This window comes from Pungitius pungitius, chromosome 3, assembly GCF_949316345.1.
Source record: "Pungitius pungitius chromosome 3, fPunPun2.1, whole genome shotgun sequence".
NCBI classification, from domain to species: domain Eukaryota; kingdom Metazoa; phylum Chordata; class Actinopteri; order Perciformes; family Gasterosteidae; genus Pungitius; species Pungitius pungitius.
In genome coordinates this window covers 28,531,941-28,550,009 of record NC_084902.1, presented here as the reverse complement: position 1 = coordinate 28,550,009, position 18,069 = coordinate 28,531,941, and the positions used below count along the sequence as shown (strand labels likewise).

Here is an 18,069-nt window from a genome sequence, read left to right as displayed (position 1 = left end):
AAAGCCGCCAAGAATCTCCAACCTGGGCAAAGACTGGTAGAGGAGTAGGCCAGCAAGATGCATGCGTGCGTGTGTGTGTCCCTTTGAAAAGATGTGAAGAACAGATGCTGCCACCACATGCAGGTTGCACACTTGATTCTTCCCTGCAACACACACACACACACACACACACACACACACACACACTCATTCTAAAAATAGCACGGTCAAATGTATCGCAGCAGGTGACACACGAAGTTTTGACCTTTGACCTGTGGCTGCGAGCACGGTGCAAGCACACCACTGGACTGTGACCTGAGGGGAAATGACCATTTTTGGATGTCGAGATAACAGCAGTTTAATTCGTCCCATCGGGGGGATTCATTTGTAAAGAACGATCGATACGGGACTCTCTCTCCTCTCCGCCTGGGACCTCGCCGCTCCTCCGGCGGCCCGACACCCAACTTCCGGCTGACCCCCCCCCCCCCCCTTTAAACCGGTTCAGTGTCAGCAGCGTGTGTAAACCATGTAAACACTCCCGTCGGGATTTTTTTTTTCTGGATCGGGAAAGCACTCGAGTGTCTGTGTGTGTGTGTGTGTGTGTGTGTGTGCGCGTGTGCGCGCGCGCGTTTTGCTCTGCGGCTCCGCCCGGCGTGCGGTGAGAGACTCGCTGCTCGAATGTGAAGAGTTTTATTGGATTGACCGACAGCGGCGGGAGAGGACCGGGCTTTAACACCGCACAGGACAAAGAAAAACCCCGGGGGAAGGGGGGCCGTTAAGGAGAAATACAAGATAAAGACAGCCGTGAAAATGGATATTTGTGCCGTGACGCTCGCCTTTGGGCTGTTAATGTTCGGTAAGGATCGTTTCTTTGCTTCTCCGTTGGTAGCTGAGTGAGTCCGATACTAACCCCCCCCCCGGCGGGGAGAAGCCAACGTTTAACCGCGTCTGGAATTCGGCCAATTTAACGTTTTCCTCGTTTGTGGACAAACGTAAACGCCATGAAAATGACCAGAGGAAGAGTGTGTCGTTTCTACAGGAGCCAATGATCACTTCGGCTATAATCCCATATCCATCAAGCGGCGCCTGGTTTAAAAAAAATCATTTTAAACAGGTTACGGCTTCTAGCTGCTGCCATCCGCCCAGTATTTTAATGGAAGAAGCGATGGTGCACCATGCGGTTCAAAAAGTTCAGATTTAAGTAAACGATACGTGGTGTTTGGCGTGTGTGTTCGTGCCGAATTGGAGACTCAATCCAAGAAATTGAGAAAAAGCAATAAACTGTGTAGTCAGAGATGTCTGCATGTGACGTCAAGCAAAAAAAAAGCCCAATTGGCATGTTATCGAACGGGGTTTGGCACGATTGCCCCTCGCTGGCAGGGTTCTGTGTTACCCACCTTGTCGGTGTGAGAAAACGCAACACAATCGAATTTAGACGATGTAATGAAGTCATTTCGACCAGTGACAAAATATTCTGAGCGCCAAAGGCTGCGTTAAACACCAGCACATCACGAGGGACACCATTAGGAAGAAAACGTCACCACATTTTATTTTAGAAAATGCAAAGCAGCCGTTGTGTGATGGTCCTGCTAAAACACACAATTCTTCAAGGAGAGGAAATGGTCAAAGTGGAAGTGTTTCCTCCCCATCAATCTCGCTCCCTCACATCCTCCCATTACCCAACTGGTCATCCATGTACTTTCCTACATGGTGTGACATCGGCTCTGACAAGGTCCCATTAGTCCCCCATTAGCCTGCGTGGTGACCAGTGACCCCGATCATTCGCCTCGCCGTCACACCGGAGTCAAACCAGTCCGACTAATTGTCCAAACCGGTTTTGAAGCAAAGGGCCGTGTCACACTTTACACCACAGGGACCAACCAAGGCTTGGCCTAACCAAACCGGACCAGACCAGACCGGGCCGGGCTTCACAAATACGGAAGTGGCCACATGTTGGTGAACCTGACACTGTGCCAGTGAGGTGGGAGAAAGGGCCTAAGGGCTTAAATTAGTGCGGCGTAAGACGATCAAATGTTGTCAGCACTCCTGTAGTGTGTGTTACTCTACAGTGTGTGTGTGTGTGTGTGTGTGTGTGTGTGTGTGTGTGTGTGTGTGTGTGTGTGTGTGTGTGTGTGTGTGTGTGTGTGTGTGTGTGTGTCAGGTTGCAGGTGATAAAGTTGCCACAGTTCACAAATCTTACTTCCCTCTGTTAACCTCACAAACCTGATAGACGACCTCGGGCAGCTGCTGCCTCCCTTTGTTTCAGGTGGAAATATTAAAATTAATATGAATAGACAGTCAGCTGACATTTGCCTTTTTACATATTTGAAAAGCACACATTTATTATGCAGCCTGCTTCTATCATGCACAAATCTCGCATTCCACGATTTTCGCCGCTTGTGCGCGAGAAATATTTCATGACCGGCGGGTCGCTGCTCGAATAAAAGGCAAGTGTCTGAAGGTTGAGGAGAGCGGCGTTTCAAGAATTTACGAGGTAGAAATGTGTATGCCTTTTTCGAGCTAGATACCGTATCAGCTGAATAATGCCTTTTTAGGTTGTGCTTGAAGAGACACGACCTGACGACAGATTGGGCCCGGCGAGCGTGACCCCCGGCTGACTGACGGGTCAGAGTATCGAGCAAAGCCCTCTAAAGGAGTTTAATGCTCCACGTCCAACTGGCTGGAAGGATTAAAGAAAAAAAAAAGACATGATATTTTGATTGGTGAGCTTTAGCGAGCAAACCTTCACGGCTGTGCTCCCCCCCCCCCTTGTTTCTGGTCTTAATGCTAAGCTAAGCTAACTGGCCTCTGGCTAGCTAGCTAGCTGCGCGTGGGCTACACAGACATGGAGGTGTTAAGGCTGTGGTCAAAATGGCCAAAAATCCACATCAAGTTATTTAGAAAGATTCTGACAGTATCGGTCTGTGACGGTAAAGCTTTTTTAAAGTGAACACATGAATTCAATGACCCCAAAAAACGACCGGCTCCCTGAAGCTGGCCAACGAGTTAGCTCGTTAGCTTGTTGTGGATGCTAGCTGACGCAGCTCTTCTCTTGGGCACAAGTTGTGTTGGTGCATCGCTCGTTGTTCCTCCTGTGTCGCTCTTTTCCGGGTTTTCATGTAGCAATGGAGTTACTTCAGTTATTAGTGTTACAAATACTTTGTGTCCCCCTACTTCATTGTTGTTATAACCATGACTCAATCGCAACACGCGTAATACAAGTAGCTCCGACGGTAAGAGCGGTACGCGAGAAATTCACACTGTGCGGGAATCGCATACCGGTATGTACCGTTTGAACCGGTGTGTACCGCCCCGGAGGCCTCAGCCTTAATATGGTGTCTCCGTGTCCACGGTGTAACCGCCGGCTCGGTTTCCGCGTGTCGTGGTAGAGCCCAAAGAGCCGAGCACGGGTGGTTAAAGATTGACGGAGGTGGAGTGCCCCGGTGGGGGGGGGGTGTGCATTTCATCGTGACTCGCTGCCTACTAAAGCAGAAGCGAAAGCGGGCCGAGCAGCCCCCCCCCCCTCCCCTCCTCAACGGGCGTCTCGTCCGCGTAACACCGGGCCGGCTGCCAAACCCTCCAGTATTGATGCACCTTACAGGCACAGAGCTTGTTTGCGAGCGAGGCCCTTCTTTCTTTCTTTCGTTCTTTCTTTCTTTCTTTTTTTACAAACTAAAGCGGATCCAGTTTTCTGTGCAAAGGGAAAGATTTTTTAAAAAACATTCTTGCGTATGAAAAGAAAATGAGAACAATCCCTCTGGCTTTATTGCAGCAACCAGGCGGCGGCCCGTCACTCGGCGCCGCTGCTACATGCTCCTCTCCTCTGGAATGTCAAGAGTTACACTCTTTTTTAATGGAGCATGAGGGGGGGGGGGCTGCAGAGCAGGTGGCTCGTTACAAACTAAACGGCACTAATGACCAGAAACCAAAGTGAACCGTAGCCTCACTCCTCTGTCGTGTTGTATTATTATTAAACGTGGGGGATGCTTCGAAATAGAAAACGCGTCACTTAAAAACACCCTCTCTCTCCGTCCCCGAAGGTGGGGGCTCGGCCCGGGTGGTGCAGGTGCCTCCCGGCCCGTTGATCCGGGTGGAGGGTCAGCCGGTCTCCGTCCGATGCGATGTGACGGAGTACAGCGGACCTCGCGAGCAGGTGAGCGCCTTTTGATTCATTCTCTCGGAGGGACGGAGAGTAGAGAAAATGTACAATGTCTGACGCCTTCTGCCCCGCAGGACTTTGAGTGGATGACGGCCCGGGACGAGGGCGGCAAGAAGTTGGAGATCATCTCCTCCTTCGACCCCGGCTACTCCCACCCGTCGTTCAGCAAGCGCGTGGCGTCCGGCGACATCTCGGTGGTGCGTCTCCAGGACAACGAGGTGGAGCTGAAGATAGCCGAGGTGAAGGTGGCGGACGGCGGCTACTACTGGTGCCAAACGCCGAGCACCGACTCCGTCATCAGTGGCAACTACGAGGCCCGGGTCCAGCTCACTGGTGCGTGCGTGTGTGTGTTTATGTGTGTGTGTGTGTGTGTGTGTGTGTGTGTGTGTGTGCGTGCAGATTATGTAAGGAGCAAGTGGGTCGCTGAGGGTTTGAGAACGTCCTCTCGAGCTGATTTAAGTTGATGGAGCAAACCGCAGATTATCTCGCGCCGCCTCCGTTATCTGCTGCGAGTGGCGCCCAGCGGAGGAAGACGCCGTGTCTCCCGGGACACGTCCCCTAGTTCCCCTTAGACAGCGGGGGTTTCTCTCCTTTCTATCTAGTCTATAGCGACAACATCTTAGTTGTAGTTTATTGTCTCCAAACTAGTTGATAATGGTTGCTTAAAGTTTTGCTCCTATGATTTTAAATGGATCCCAAGTGCTCGGTTGATGGATAAAGTGAAAAGTGTAGCAAGCAGATTGCAAACCGAGGGTTCAAAGGGTGAAACCACGGAGACCCGAGGGCTGCCATCGGGGGGAGGAGTTGGGACACGCGTCCTGTTGTGTGTCGTCATGGAAACGCACATAGCTGCTCAAACGGTTCCTTCCGAGCGCCGATGTGTCACTAAACCAACACGGGAATTATCTATTCACCAGTAAATGTGCACATTTTTATTGGCCACTGGAAGTTTAAAAAAAAAAGTTTTTCAACCTGTCTCTCCCACCGGACGTGAGAATGGCATGGATGCAACTCCCACAATGCAACGCTCCGTACTCCCTCCCAGCCATCTGCCGCTCCTTGGAACCATTTGTAACACGACCAGAAATAGCTCTGAACAACGATTATTCACCATTTGTGAAAAGTCTGTTGGGATGAAAGATTTTGCAGCCGCGCGTACAGTCTCGTGTTCTCATAAGTCATAAGATTAAATATCACACTAAAGTCACTTGTGGAAAGGCGCTCGTTCCCTCCCCTCCCCGCTGCGAGGAGCCGAGCTGAGGTGCATTCTTGCTGACTCATTGGCGCTCTCGATTGCGTCACAGCATGTGGAGGAACGCAAGCGCTGTGTCGAGACCTGCTCAGGCTGTGGAATGTCACGTTGGGACTCCACCTGGACCGAAGGTGTTCAGGACGAAGCAAGAGTGAATGTGTGTGTGTGTATGTGTGTGTGTTCGTTGAACCTTTGGATGCGCGCTCCCCTGGGTGTGTTCATTGAAGCCTCTGCACTTTCACGGCCTTATCTGGAGCCGTTGGTGTGCTTTACTCCGCCATGACCTTGACAGGAGTTCAGTATTTAAAGGAAGAGCGAGTCATTATTTATGATACTGTGAAATTGATACTGTGAACCTGCGTTAAACTGCTTTTTGTGGTCTGCAGTAGATAGATGTGTATTTATTCATGTGGTCTTCGTTGAGTGAGAGCTTGTGGCTTCTTGTCTGACATTTGTATTCAGCCGCGCCCTCGCTGTCATTCCTGGGCTCCTAAAGTGTTTGTTTTGCTTTTTTTTTTCTCCCCCCCCCCCCGTCAGTCATCCCCAACACCCTGCGGGTCTCCCCCTTGACCCCGCCCCCAGTGGTCTCGGAAGGAAGTGACCTCACGCTCTCCTGCAACGTCACCCGGGAGCTCAACCACCCCACCTACCTGTCCGTCACCTGGTCGGTGAAGAGGGGCGCCACGTCGGAGGACGTCCTGACGCTCGGCCCCCAGGGGGACGTGGTCACGGGGGCCAAGTACGCCCGGCGCTACGCCGACGGAGGCGTCCGATTGGTTCCCGGCAGGAACGGGTTGTTTGAGTTGGTGATCACCAAAGTGACGACCTCCGACGCAGGGGTCTACGAGTGCAACGGGACGGAGTGGACGCATGAGGGCGGAGGGAAGTGGACGAAGATCGTGGAGAGCACGAGAGAGATGGGCACCGTGGCCGTTACTCCCACAGGTGAGAGACGCCGGCGCTCTTATTGTGAAAGGCTCGTTCGGCAGCAACAATGCACTTGCGGTGCAGTTACCATCAAATCTCCAAAAATCCCGTAAAGCGCATTTGGCTTCATTCTTTGAGTCACAGCGGGGCAGACGTGAGCTGCACCGCACTAGTTTCACGTGTTCTCACAGCGCGTGATCAAAAGGTTCGTCCTCCACAGTCATTGCGTAAGATGCTGAGGACGGTTCCTCTAAACCTCAGTCCTGGTTCCGGATCACAGTTTCCCATTTTTTGGGTGTGGAGCGACACTGAAGTACAACGAATGGTAAGGAGAGCGAGAGAGAGTGGCGGTGGCGGTGGTGGGGTTCGGGGGGGGGGGGGGGGACGTGGGAGCGTTCCCTCTCGTCTGTGAGACTTTTCCCTCTCGCTGCCTCGCTCTGTCCCAGGAGGCTCGTGACCCTCGCTGTCTCATTGTGTCCCCAGAGAGGCCCCCACTCTCCCTGCCCCCCCCCCCCCCCCCCCAACCCCTGCTGTCTGTCTCATTCATTGTGGTTGCTGTGGTCACCGTATCTTATATCTTTCTGGGCCACCATATCCTCGTTAAGTGCTGGAGAAACACCAAGCGGTTTGTAATGAAACCAGAGATGAGCAACACACACACACACGCACACGCACACAGGTCTCCATTGTGTGCCTGTCACTTTGTATTGACGTTCCGACTTGAGCAAAGAAGGATGAGAGAAGTCAAACAGAGTTGGCTGTGTGTCTTTTGTCCCTTTCCAGACACCATACGGAGGCCTGAGGTTGTTACCGGAGACGTGTTGAAGATGCACTTTGCTCTTTGGCCGAAAGTTCTTGGGAAAACAAACTAGTCGGGTCCAGCTCTCTGACACATTACTTAAGATCCCTTTCTCCCCGTCTCTCTCTTTGCGCGTGACCTTCACGTTCGGCCTGGACGGAGCCTTTAGTTCGCCTCGGTGTGTCGGCTCAGAATAATATCAGGATTATCTCTCTCTCTCCTCTCAAGGTCAATCCCTCAGTGTGACGGCGTCGTCCTCCTCGCCCCCGCTCCTCTCCCCCGGCGAGACGCTGACCCTGCTCTGCTCCGTCGCCGCCGACAACCTGCCCGCCCTCGCCCTGGAGGTGGCCTGGCTGGCCGACGGGCGCGACCTGGTCACCATGGATCGCAGCGGGGTGGTGATCTACAACGCGTCCTCCTCTTCCTCCGGCGGGGGGGCGCAGGGAGGCAGGGCGCCGGCCAGCCTGGAGCGCACGGACGCCAGGGAGTACCGGCTGGCCGTGAGGGGGGTGAGCGGCGGGGACGGCGGGGCGTACGCCTGCCGCGTCCGGGCCTTCATCGAGACGGGGGCGAGGAGCTCCGGAGGAGGAGGCAGGTGGCTCCTGGCGGCGGAGAAGACGTCCGGCGCCGTGGCGGTGAAGGTGGCGCAGACCAGTGAGTGTTTGTAGGATTGATCATTCGTGTGTGGCGGGGGGGATGTGGGAGGGTGGGGGGGGGGGGGGTAAAGATGCTGATCCACATGCCCTAAAGAGAAGTAGTGTCGACCGCAGTCGACACAGCAGTAAACGCCTGGCACGCTGGGCGGTTTCCTCTTTTTCATGTTGGGGGACCGGCGAGAGCGACTTTTCATTGAGACGGGAGAAGCTTTAGGTTTGATAAACCCATTCAATAAAACCCAAGTCCAGTTTATCATCCAAAATTGATCTGAAGTCCATTTCAGATGACTGAAATGGACTTTAATGAATAAATGAACGCTCGTTACGTAATCTCTCTGAGTTTTTATGCTTTTGAGAATTCCCAGCAAGGCTTTTGGCAGATTGGCTCTCTAAAAGTTTAACGTTGAGCTCAAGTGTCATTTCACTCGAAGGAAGTGGCTGAAACGTTCATTTAAAGCGTTGCAGACCGGACATGGAACAAACGGGAAAGACACAACTAATGTGGCCCGAAAAGCCTTGTGTCTTTTTTTTGGGCAATCCTTGGTAGTTAGACAATCAAATCCTTTTTTTAATGAGTCCATTTTGCTTTGGTGTCTCTTGGCACTAACGTTGGGATTTCAGTTCAATAAATGCGCCGCCGGTCCTTTGGCTTTGATGAGTTTCCAATGGATGGCCGCCACGTGACGTCAAACTAAAAATATGACTCATGCAAATATTTACTGGACTTTTCAAGTGTCTTACGGTTGGACTTTGGTGCATGAATCATCCAATTTTATTTAGAGATTTATATCCTGTTGCATCTTAGTTATCCGCTCCAAAGGATAAAAAAATGCTGCTGTGGTGTTTGATTTTATTATTTAAGTGTCTGACAGATTCGTTTTAAGTTATATTCACTCAAATATCAGTGGATTTACTAATAAAAAGGGATCTTTGTGGGCAGGAATGGTGGCGTTCAGGCTGTGATGTCACTTCCCCTCTCGCTGCTTCCTCGACATTCAGGGCTCCAAACGGTGTTTGTCATTTTACATCCAAGGGGTTTCTCCTTCACGCTTACAGGCCACTATGTCTGTGTGATGTTTTCTAACTTGAGTGCCCGAGCGGATTGTCTTTGCTTTAGTTAAAGCAACAACAACAATCAGGCAAAAGATTCCGGCAGCCCCAAGGACCCGGGTTACATTTAGAAATATCGTTAGCGCGAGGGCGCAGCTGAAATATCAATGAGCGCCATCCAGAGCCGTGTGTGTGTGTTGTGGAAGGCTACACAAATGCTACACACACACACGTGTGTGTGTGTCCCACATTCTGAGGCTATGAGGCGGTTCTCGCTGGTGAAACTCCTACAGTTTTGCCTCGGGGTACAAATTCCTCTGTACTGCGCGCACACACACACACACACGCACACACACGCCACGAGAGCCACATTTCTAATTGACTACAGCTCATATATTTCATCCTCATTCTCCTTGACTATGAGCTTTAAGTGTGTGTGTGTGTGTGTGTGTGTGAGAGAACCCGTCGGTTCCGATTCTATTGATGTGGGGCCTTGAGGTTGCCCACTCTTCCCACGATGCTTTGCTGCGAGCGCAGCCAACCAGGAAGCACAAAAAGAGCAGGAGAACTTGTTTTTCGGGAGCTCCCCACGGCCTGAAAAAAGTGGGTGTAATTTCTCTCAGGCGCGGCTACACGTGTCTGTGTGTGTGTGTGTGTGTGTGTGTGTTTGTGTGTGTGTGTGTGTGTTGTTGTGTCAGCTGTGCTACTTGAGTTTTAATTTTTTTTTCTTCTTTTTTTTTAAAGCACTGCTTGTATTTCAGCTGGTATGTTTCAGAATATTTATGAATCCCAATATCAGGGGCTGCGTGGAGCGACGGCTGCTGCTGCTATTTTCACGCTTCCTCTATTTTGAGTATTATACAGCCTTTAAACACACACACATGTAATATATAATGTAGGATACAATAAAGCTGGACGAGCATAGCAATCATTTTTTTCAAACACCTGCAGGGAACCTGGCTTGTAAATGGCGCTGTGACTCCATTTTCTAGATGGCGAGCGATGCCTCTGGTGATGACGTGAGGCTGTTTGGGGAGCCCGACTTGTGTGTTTTTATGATGATTAAACCGGCACATAAAACCACGGGCGCTCGGAACTTCTGCTTCTTCCTAATAATCCTTTTGATAGTTCAACAAATGAAAAATAATTGGTCGATTAAATCACGGGTGAAAAGCCAACGAGTGAGATGCTGGATGAATGTCACCGGCATCCTGCATGCAAACCAGCAGCGTGCACATGAAAGCGCTTTGTTGTGTTATTGACCCATTTCTCTCCTCACTCTGCCTCCCCGAGCCGCACTAATGGAGCCTCTTCTTCTTCTTAAAGTCTGGTTTTTATTCCGCTTCTGCCGCGCTGAAACCCTCTGAGAACCGAAAAGTCCGACTCGGTTGAAAGGACACGACACGAGGTCGGCGGCCCTCCCTGGCTTTTTTGACTCGGGAGGGTTTTCTTTCTCTATTCAAACTCGTTCTGGATTCAACTTTCCAACAATTCCTTTCGCTTCACATCCCCAATCCACCCTGGTGGAGGATGGTACCACACGGTACACAGTACAGTACCAGCGCTGAAGAGCCGCATCACTAAAAAGGCAACATTTCAGTGTTAAGTTGGCAGGAGAAGCTCACATATTCACTTCCATCTGTGTGTGTGTGTGTCACAGCAGATGGTGACGGTGCATGAGCTGTTGTGTGTGTTTTTGTGTATATTTCGTCCAAATGACATCACGCACACCATCATCCTTTGCCAACAGGACACTGTGTGTGTGTGTGTGTGTGTGTGTGTGTGTGTGTGTGTAGGTGCGCGTGTTTTGTGTCAGTCGGGCAGGTGGAAATCTTTTTGTGTGGTTCTTGTTCGTTGAGGCGTAAATTTGAAACCTGGATGTCTGACTGAGAGGACCTGCCTCTCTCTCACACGCACACACACACACACCTCATCTCACGCTGCAAACTGTTTTCTTTCAGGTCTGTTTCTGTCTTCTGGCTCTTTTATTCCAGCCGACAGGGTGAAACCGTCCGTAGCTCTTTGACGGTTTCATCCCCGGCTTTTCTCCAACAGTCGTTTGCTCCCACAAAGGTTTCTGCTTGGCCTTCCGTGACATTCTTTAGGCCCTTGTTTATTTTTCAGTGGGTTTGTTGCCCCCCCCCCCCCCCCCCCCACACACACACACTCATTGGGATTGTGTTGCTCTGATCTTAAACCCTACGACGCTCTTTTTTTCCTCCCCAGAGCCGAGCTTCGCGGTGACCCTGGAGGCCGCCCTCAACCCCCGGATGACGGCTGACCCCACGGAGCTGGCGTGTCACGTGACCAACATCACCCATCTCCCCCTCGGAGGCCGACTGGGCGTCACCTGGGAGCACACCCCGCTACCTGGTAGTTTTAACATTTACAAAAAATGTAGATATGAAACACCTCAGGTCGCATTCAGAGACCTGAAACCCGCCCCCTCTTCAGCGTCTCCCGTCTCACCCCCCCCCCGCAGGTGGCGGCAGCGACCCTCAGACCTCTCAGCCCATTGGCTCCCTGGACGCCCGGGGCAACCTGTTGCCGTCGGCGACGTACTCGGACCGGCTGCGCAGCGGCGAGATCACTCTGACCCGAGTGCAGCCCGACACGTTCAAGCTCCGCTTCCTCCGCACTCAGGTGAGCGGGCCGCCTGCACCCCCCCCACCCCCACACCCCTCCCAGAGGGCGCGTCGGCGGGTTGTGACGTTGTGTTCGCTGTGTGCAGGAGGTCGACATGGGGCAGTACGGGTGCAGCGTGTCGGCTTGGAGCGTGAACGCCCAGGGGGACGCGGCGAAGAGCGGCGAGCAGCAGAGCGCGCCGCTGGCCGTGCGATGGGTCACCGCACGTGAGGAGGCTTCCTTTTTGCTTATTGCAACTTCAGCATTTACACCAGATCGTATTCAAGGAGCTGCTTTTGGGGGGCCGGGACGGCATTTTTGAAACTGACAGTGACCCTGCTGTTGAGTTTGATGAATACGCTCTAATGTCTCTACATATGATGAAATCAATCCCACAGGACAGCAGACCTCTTGTCGCTCTCTCACACACTTACGCTGCTTTTAAGTCCCACTCGCTGAGCTTGGTTCCCTCAGTTTAGCTAATTGTGAAGTTCATGGTGTAATGGCTCATGACTTCCTGTTTAGGGACCCCTCCCCCCAGGCTGTCTGGTGGGCTGAATGGTGCCCCCTGTTAAAGCTCACTGACGGGCGTCACTTTCAGGTCCCACTCTGAACGTCGTGGCCAAACGCGTCCGGGAGGCCTCGGTGGGCGGAGCCACCTTTGAGATGAGCTGCGCCGTGGCCACCGGGAACCTCGGGGAGGCGGGCTACTCGGTGCTCGTCCAATCGCAGGACAGCGTGGAGGGCAGCGTGAGGACCATCATGACCCTCAGCCCCGACAACGTGCTGCAGCACGGAGGAGCCACGGACCCCAACAGGAGGTTCTCTCTTCTGCTCCTACGTCCTTTCACTGGGAGTTTGATTTTATTATTATTATTTTTTAAATGTGCTTTTCTCTCCACCCAGAGACGGCCTGGTTCTGACCAAGTCCGGCCCGGCGGAGTTTCGGTTTCGCCTGGCCGGCGTGCAGCTGTCCGACAGGGGTTTCTACTGGTGTGACATCACCGCGTGGACCAAGCAGCAGGCAGGACAAGCCTGGACCAAAGCCACCAGCGCCGAGTCCAACAAAGTCAAGATCGACTTCCAGGAGAACGGTGGGTCCACTGAGTTCTAAACACAGTATTGATGATCCAATAATGTACCAAAGTAAAGAACACACACACACACACACACCTTAAGCCCTTTGACGCCCACAAAAGCCACTGGCCTACTTATCTTTTGATCTGACTGGGAAGAGGGAACGTTGGAGAGGAGGAGAAAGAAGAAGAAGAAGAAGAGGAGGAGGAAATTAGATGGTGACGAGAAATGGAGGGGAGGGGGGTAAAGGAACAAGGAAGTGAAGGTAAAAGGAGACAGGGAGGAAAGAGAAGGGGACCTACAAGAAATGGAAGAGCAGTGATGTACCATTTCAAAATAAAAGTTAAAACGTTGCACAATAAAAGGTTTGAAAAAGCAGAAACGGGTAAAACACAACAAAGGATCCAAAAGACGTGCAGCTGGGCCTTTAAAATCCCAACCAGTGTGGCTCTGTGGTGTCTGGCTCCTCTCTGCGCATCACTTTGCTCCACGCGTTTTGATGGAAGAGCTGCAGCACTTTCAACCGCCTGAATGCGGTTTGTAGGAGGAGGAGGAGGAGGAGGAAGAAGAAGAGAGACGGACCATCTTCTCCCCCTCTCTGGGGAGGGCATCAGCCCCTCAGCATTGCTTTCTCTCCCTCTCTCCTCTTTATCGCTTGCCTCCCCCGTTCTCTCTTCCATCCTTTTTGCTCTCTCCCCCCACTGCCTCCCTTTTACCTCTCTCGCCCCTCCCTGCCTCCCTCTCTGGGACATCTTCAAAGTGAAGCCCTTTGGCCAATCAGCCATCTGCAGAGAGCTGCTCCGCTGCTTCCCCTTTCTTTACTTCTTTCTTTCTTTCATTTGCTGCGTGTGCGCGCCAGTGTAATCCTTCGATTGTTCGAGCGTGTGCATCCAAGTCAAGGCGTTTCCACTAGAACCCTGCACAAGGCAACACACACACACACACACACACACAGAGAAGAAGCTTCAAGTGGAGTCATGTGTGTGCGTTTGATCGCATCCACAAACTGTCGAGCCTCTCAAGCTTCCAGCTGCTTCTTGAATGTTTCAGACGTGTTGTGGCTTTTCTGCCTCTGTGGGAGTCTTTTCTCCGACGCCTCTATCTGGAATATGGAAATGATATATATATATATATATACAGCAGAATAATAGTCTCTCATTACCATGTTTATGGTACAGTATGTTCATGGCGCGTGTGTTTGTTTGCCCGTGACACCCGAGTCATTTCCACTACAAATGGAATGAACCACTGAATGCACTTATTGTAAGTCAGCTAAATGACATGCGATGTAACCACGACGCTGAAGCACGAGGCGGTCGGATCCCCTCTTGACCTTCCTCCCTCTGCGGCTGTGTTGCAGGCCCGACCTTCGCCGTCGCCCTCCAGTCGGACACCACCGTCGTGTACCCGTGGGAGACGGCCAAGATGGAGTGCTCGCTCAGCGTCTCCGGCTCCTCGCCGAAGGCCGGCTCGCACGCAGGTAGGCCCGCCCGCCTTTCTCCCTCCTTTCTCCCTCCTTCTATTCTCGTCTTCCACTCCGGAGTATTTTGAGAAACGCGCTCGGCGTTCTTCACCTGCCAACCTGTCACCGCTAGCAGCGATGACGGCTCCTGCATCTCACCTGGTTGCATAGATGAAATAGACTCTTGCTCTGATTAACACGCGCACAAACACAGCCTCCAGAACGTCTTCACTTGGGCACTTTGTTCCGTAGATCGTAATAACCGCTCCGTCTTCTTAAAGAAAGAGAAAAGGTAAAGTAATTGACGACGGCTGCACTGAGCTCCTTATTTATTATTAGACAAGCAGCCCACAACTGGTTCTTCTTCCGTCCCGTCCATCTTCCTCGTCGCTCGTTTTCAACTCGTAGCACGACGTCGTGCGCGGCTCGCCTCCTCTTCCTCCTCCTCCTCCTCCTCCTCCTCCTGCTGCCCGCGTGTCACCACCTCGCCCACGTCTCCTCCTCCCTCGGTGTTTCTTTTAAGGCCCGACGTGTGTAAAAACACATGTCTCATCCCTCCCTCGCAGTGAGCAGGTGGAACGTGTTTCCGTGGCGGGGGAATCATGCTCTGCTGCTCTCACCGCGTTTCTTTACACCTCGCGGGGTGCAACGTACGCACACTGGGCATGTGATGTAATGTTGGCCATGGGGAGGAGGAAGGAGGGGGGACCGGTGCACGACGCGTACGTCTTCAAGTCCTGTTCAAATCCTGGATGTAAGCGCGAGAATCTGCGGCGGTGAACAGCCGCTACAGTGGGACGCGCTTTGAGGAAAGTGTCTTTAAAGTCGCCCCGGTGCGGGTACATCGTGTTCTACAGGACCCGTTCGCTTCTTAAAACATTTGTGTAAAAACACTGAAAGAATCGTTGACACTAAATACAAGGCCAGAGACCCACTCCTTACAGTGTTGTTTCATTGTGTGTGTGTGTGTGTGTGTGTGTGTGTGTGTGTGTCCTAGGGGGGGTGATCAGGTTTCACGGGCGACTGAAGTGCTGCTCGACAAATGCTTTAACCAATAGAACGTGATCCTGTCTGCTGCTCCTTCATCTTATATAATAATATTGCTAAATGTTACCTCCATTGAGCGGCACCAGCCGGTGTGACCTTTGCTCCCAGCGGGGGGGGGGGTTGACAGGATCTCGACCCGGTGAGAGCGGGCCGGCGGGTATCGAGTAACGTTTGTCCACAAAGGCGCGGCGCTTCCTCGAGGCCTCTTACTCACCGTGTTGCTCATTGTTCTGACGCAGTAAGTAACAAAGTGTGCGTGCGTGAGAGAGAGAAGGAGATGCACATTCCTGAGGAACGGCTGAAAACATCTCCTAATCTCCTGTTGGAGCTTGTTTTTAGTTTTTATGATGGACACGTGATTAAACCCTGCCTTTTCTTTCTTAGTCATCGGGGAGGAAGTGACTCAGGAGGTAGAGCGGGACGTGCCTTCACCACACAGCGTGCGTGTGCGTGCGTACTTGTGTGTGTGCGTCTGAAAGAGAGAGAGAGACCGAATGTGGCAAGTTGTGAAGCACTTTTTCCTGCCAAATAAATGCAGTCGATTTACCTTATTAACCAACCTCAGGAAAGTGCTCCTCTCTCTGTGTGTGTGTGTGTGTGTGTGTGTGTGTGTGTGTGTGTGTGTGTGTGTGTGTGTGAGAGAGAGACATGTTGCCTGGACGTGACGCGTCGCAGCAGTCGAGCGCCCTCGTGAGAAGCTGCCGTACTTTGAGTCGACGCCGCTGGTGAGGTGACATCACCGATGAGGGATATTTTTTCAGGTCCTCTTTGAAGCTGCCGCGCTGTGACGGCTCTGAATTCTGTTGTTGAAGTAACTGCCGACTCCTCAGATCCTCTGGAGAAAAGGCAGCTTTGTACTTCAGGTGTTCACTCAGGACGGGAAAATAAGGCACAACAAGAGAAGAGTTTTTGCGACTGATTAAGTGAACTTTTCCTTGGAAAAGATCTCTAAAGGAAATGTGGGTCGGTCCACACGCTAAAAACCCAGAGATAAAAATATTCACTTTTAAGAAGCCAAAATCTGAACAATGAGAGAAAAACAATCCCACCTCAGCTCAGAGTAATTCTTTATCTTCTGTTAACGCGCTGCTTTGTTGTTTTACGCCACATTTAACTTCTTGTTTCCAGCTGCAGTGGGCAGATGTGCTCCGTGAACCTCCTGCGCGGCTACCTGCCCAGCCGTAAACGGCAGATGGGTGACGCCAGCGCTATGTTTATTTATTTATTTATTTATTTATTTTTTAAGCTTCTTTCTGTAGCATCACACCCCAGGAATGAATCGAACACTGGAATTCCAAACTCCTGGCAACCTGAACCATAGTTATACATAACTGTGTGCTGACTTTAATGACACGTCCTTCTCTCCTCTCTTGGCTCCTCTTCTCGCCGTATCTTCCTCTCCTCTCCTCCCTCCCCTCCCTCCCTCCCTCGCACCAAATTACCCAGCTGTCTTTGCAGGGCCGACAGGCAGCCGTTAATTAGCCAATCTCACGCTCCGTTAGCCGGCCGGGGAGACGGAACGAGGGAGAGGAAGGAGAGGTGGGAGAGAAGGGGGGGGGGGGGATGTCGAGAGAGAGTTAAACAGATTGTCAAAGTGAGCCGGAGAGCGGAGGAGAGTGAAAAGAGCAGCCTGTCGATGGAGGCAGCGTGAGAGGAGGAATGGGAAGAGCTGTTGAAGAGGGGAGGAAGGCGATGAGTGCAGGGAGACCGAACCGCTCTCACGCCGTTAACCGTTTGTGGCGAACCAGCGCTCTGACTTTCTAATGGTTCCAGTCTGAGCCACCAGTGCTCCCAGTCCCACGAAGCGGCTTTATTAAAGCTGAGTGGCGGCGCTAGAAATGCTGATTAGGCCTCTTTTTATTTTTTTTATTTTTTTTTGTTGAGAATCCGAAAGCTCTCGGTGCAAAACACCCAATTAGCTTTTATGTTATTTATGTTCCGGGTCCATTCTCTCGCTATTAGTTCATTTGTTTTCTTTCCAGCGTTCGCTGGCCTCCAGCCGACTGCAACGAATCCAAAAAAAAAAACTACCGCTTCTTCTTTTTTTTTTTTTTTGAAAGAAGAAGCGAGCGGAGCGCCTCGGCGGGAAAAACATCAAACGCCGACGTTTATCGGGGAAGGAAACTGGAGCAAATGGTGGCGATCGGAACATAAAAGGAGGCTGGAAGAGAGGAGAAGGCCGTAAAACGCAAATTGAAAACCGAACCGAACAGCAGAGCGCTGCCATCATCCTCACTCCATTAGGTCCTCCAGTTAAACGGGAACGGGAGCAAACTCCTCCAAAAAGGCAGATTTCACCGGGGTCAGACTTCAGTTCTTTAGTTTTCAAGTTTTACAAGGTTGACAGAGGAAGTCAATGGGGGGGGGGGGGGGGGGGGGTTCAAAAGGAGAAACCAGGACACACTATGATTGATTTAGGGGCCAAATGTTAAACCATAGAGCAGTGGTTCTCAACTGGTCCGGCTCCGGGACCCACCATCACCCCTTAATGACAAGCCACGACCCAAATCCAGGAACATTCTCAACTTCTCAAATTTATTCAAAATCAAGTTCATAAGCTGAATGTTATATTCTATATTCGGGATGTTTAATTATCCTAAAAACCCAACGTCTCCCCCATATCAGAATGGTTTGACCCAACTTGGCACACGCTGCTGAAAACATGGACGGACGAGCCGGCAAAAAAATGACACTTCGCTGCATAAAAAAAAAGTGTTTTGGTGATTTTATTTTTTTATTCTAATTTTTATTTTCCCATGTAATGGCCCGCGACCCATTAAAAACGGGTCCGCGACCCACCAGTTGAGAATCACTGCCATAGAGAACAGTTAGTGCTGCCCTTTTAGCTTTTTAAGTTATTGTTGCTATGGTTCCCGCGAGTAATGATAGGAATGTAAAACGAGTGAAACTGGTCCATAACTCAAAAGTCAGATATTGTCCCAGCGGTAACTTAACGAGGGCGGCGCGTGCATCCAGTTAGTGTTACTCAGAAGGCGGCTGCGTGTCTTGGTTAACTCGGGGTCCCACTAAGCATTC

At 51.6% G+C, this 18,069-nt stretch overlaps 1 protein-coding gene across 2 annotated transcripts in view; it reads left to right on the top strand.

The window, feature by feature from the left end:
- The first annotated feature begins 489 nt into the window (after nucleotides 1-489).
- Nucleotides 490-18,069, top strand: part of ptgfrnb (prostaglandin F2 receptor inhibitor b) — a 19,924-nt gene continuing 2,344 nt past the window's right edge. Inside the window, exons 1-12 of one of the 2 annotated variants that reach the window (XM_062561531.1) lie at nucleotides 490-835; nucleotides 4,020-4,132; nucleotides 4,213-4,471; nucleotides 5,928-6,335; nucleotides 7,345-7,770; nucleotides 11,049-11,195; nucleotides 11,305-11,465; nucleotides 11,554-11,674; nucleotides 12,049-12,268; nucleotides 12,354-12,541; nucleotides 13,885-14,004; nucleotides 14,984-15,140. In XM_062561531.1, coding sequence (XP_062417515.1) covers nucleotides 790-835; nucleotides 4,020-4,132; nucleotides 4,213-4,471; nucleotides 5,928-6,335; nucleotides 7,345-7,770; nucleotides 11,049-11,195; nucleotides 11,305-11,465; nucleotides 11,554-11,674; nucleotides 12,049-12,268; nucleotides 12,354-12,541; nucleotides 13,885-14,004; nucleotides 14,984-15,051 — 2,277 coding nt within the window. In that variant the 5' untranslated portion in view covers nucleotides 490-789 and the 3' untranslated portion in view covers nucleotides 15,052-15,140. Of the gene's footprint in view, nucleotides 836-4,019; nucleotides 4,133-4,212; nucleotides 4,472-5,927; nucleotides 6,336-7,344; nucleotides 7,771-11,048; nucleotides 11,196-11,304; nucleotides 11,466-11,553; nucleotides 11,675-12,048; nucleotides 12,269-12,353; nucleotides 12,542-13,884; nucleotides 14,005-14,983; nucleotides 15,141-18,069 lie in introns of those variants that run through there. The other variant, XM_037475354.2, reaches the window with a different exon arrangement.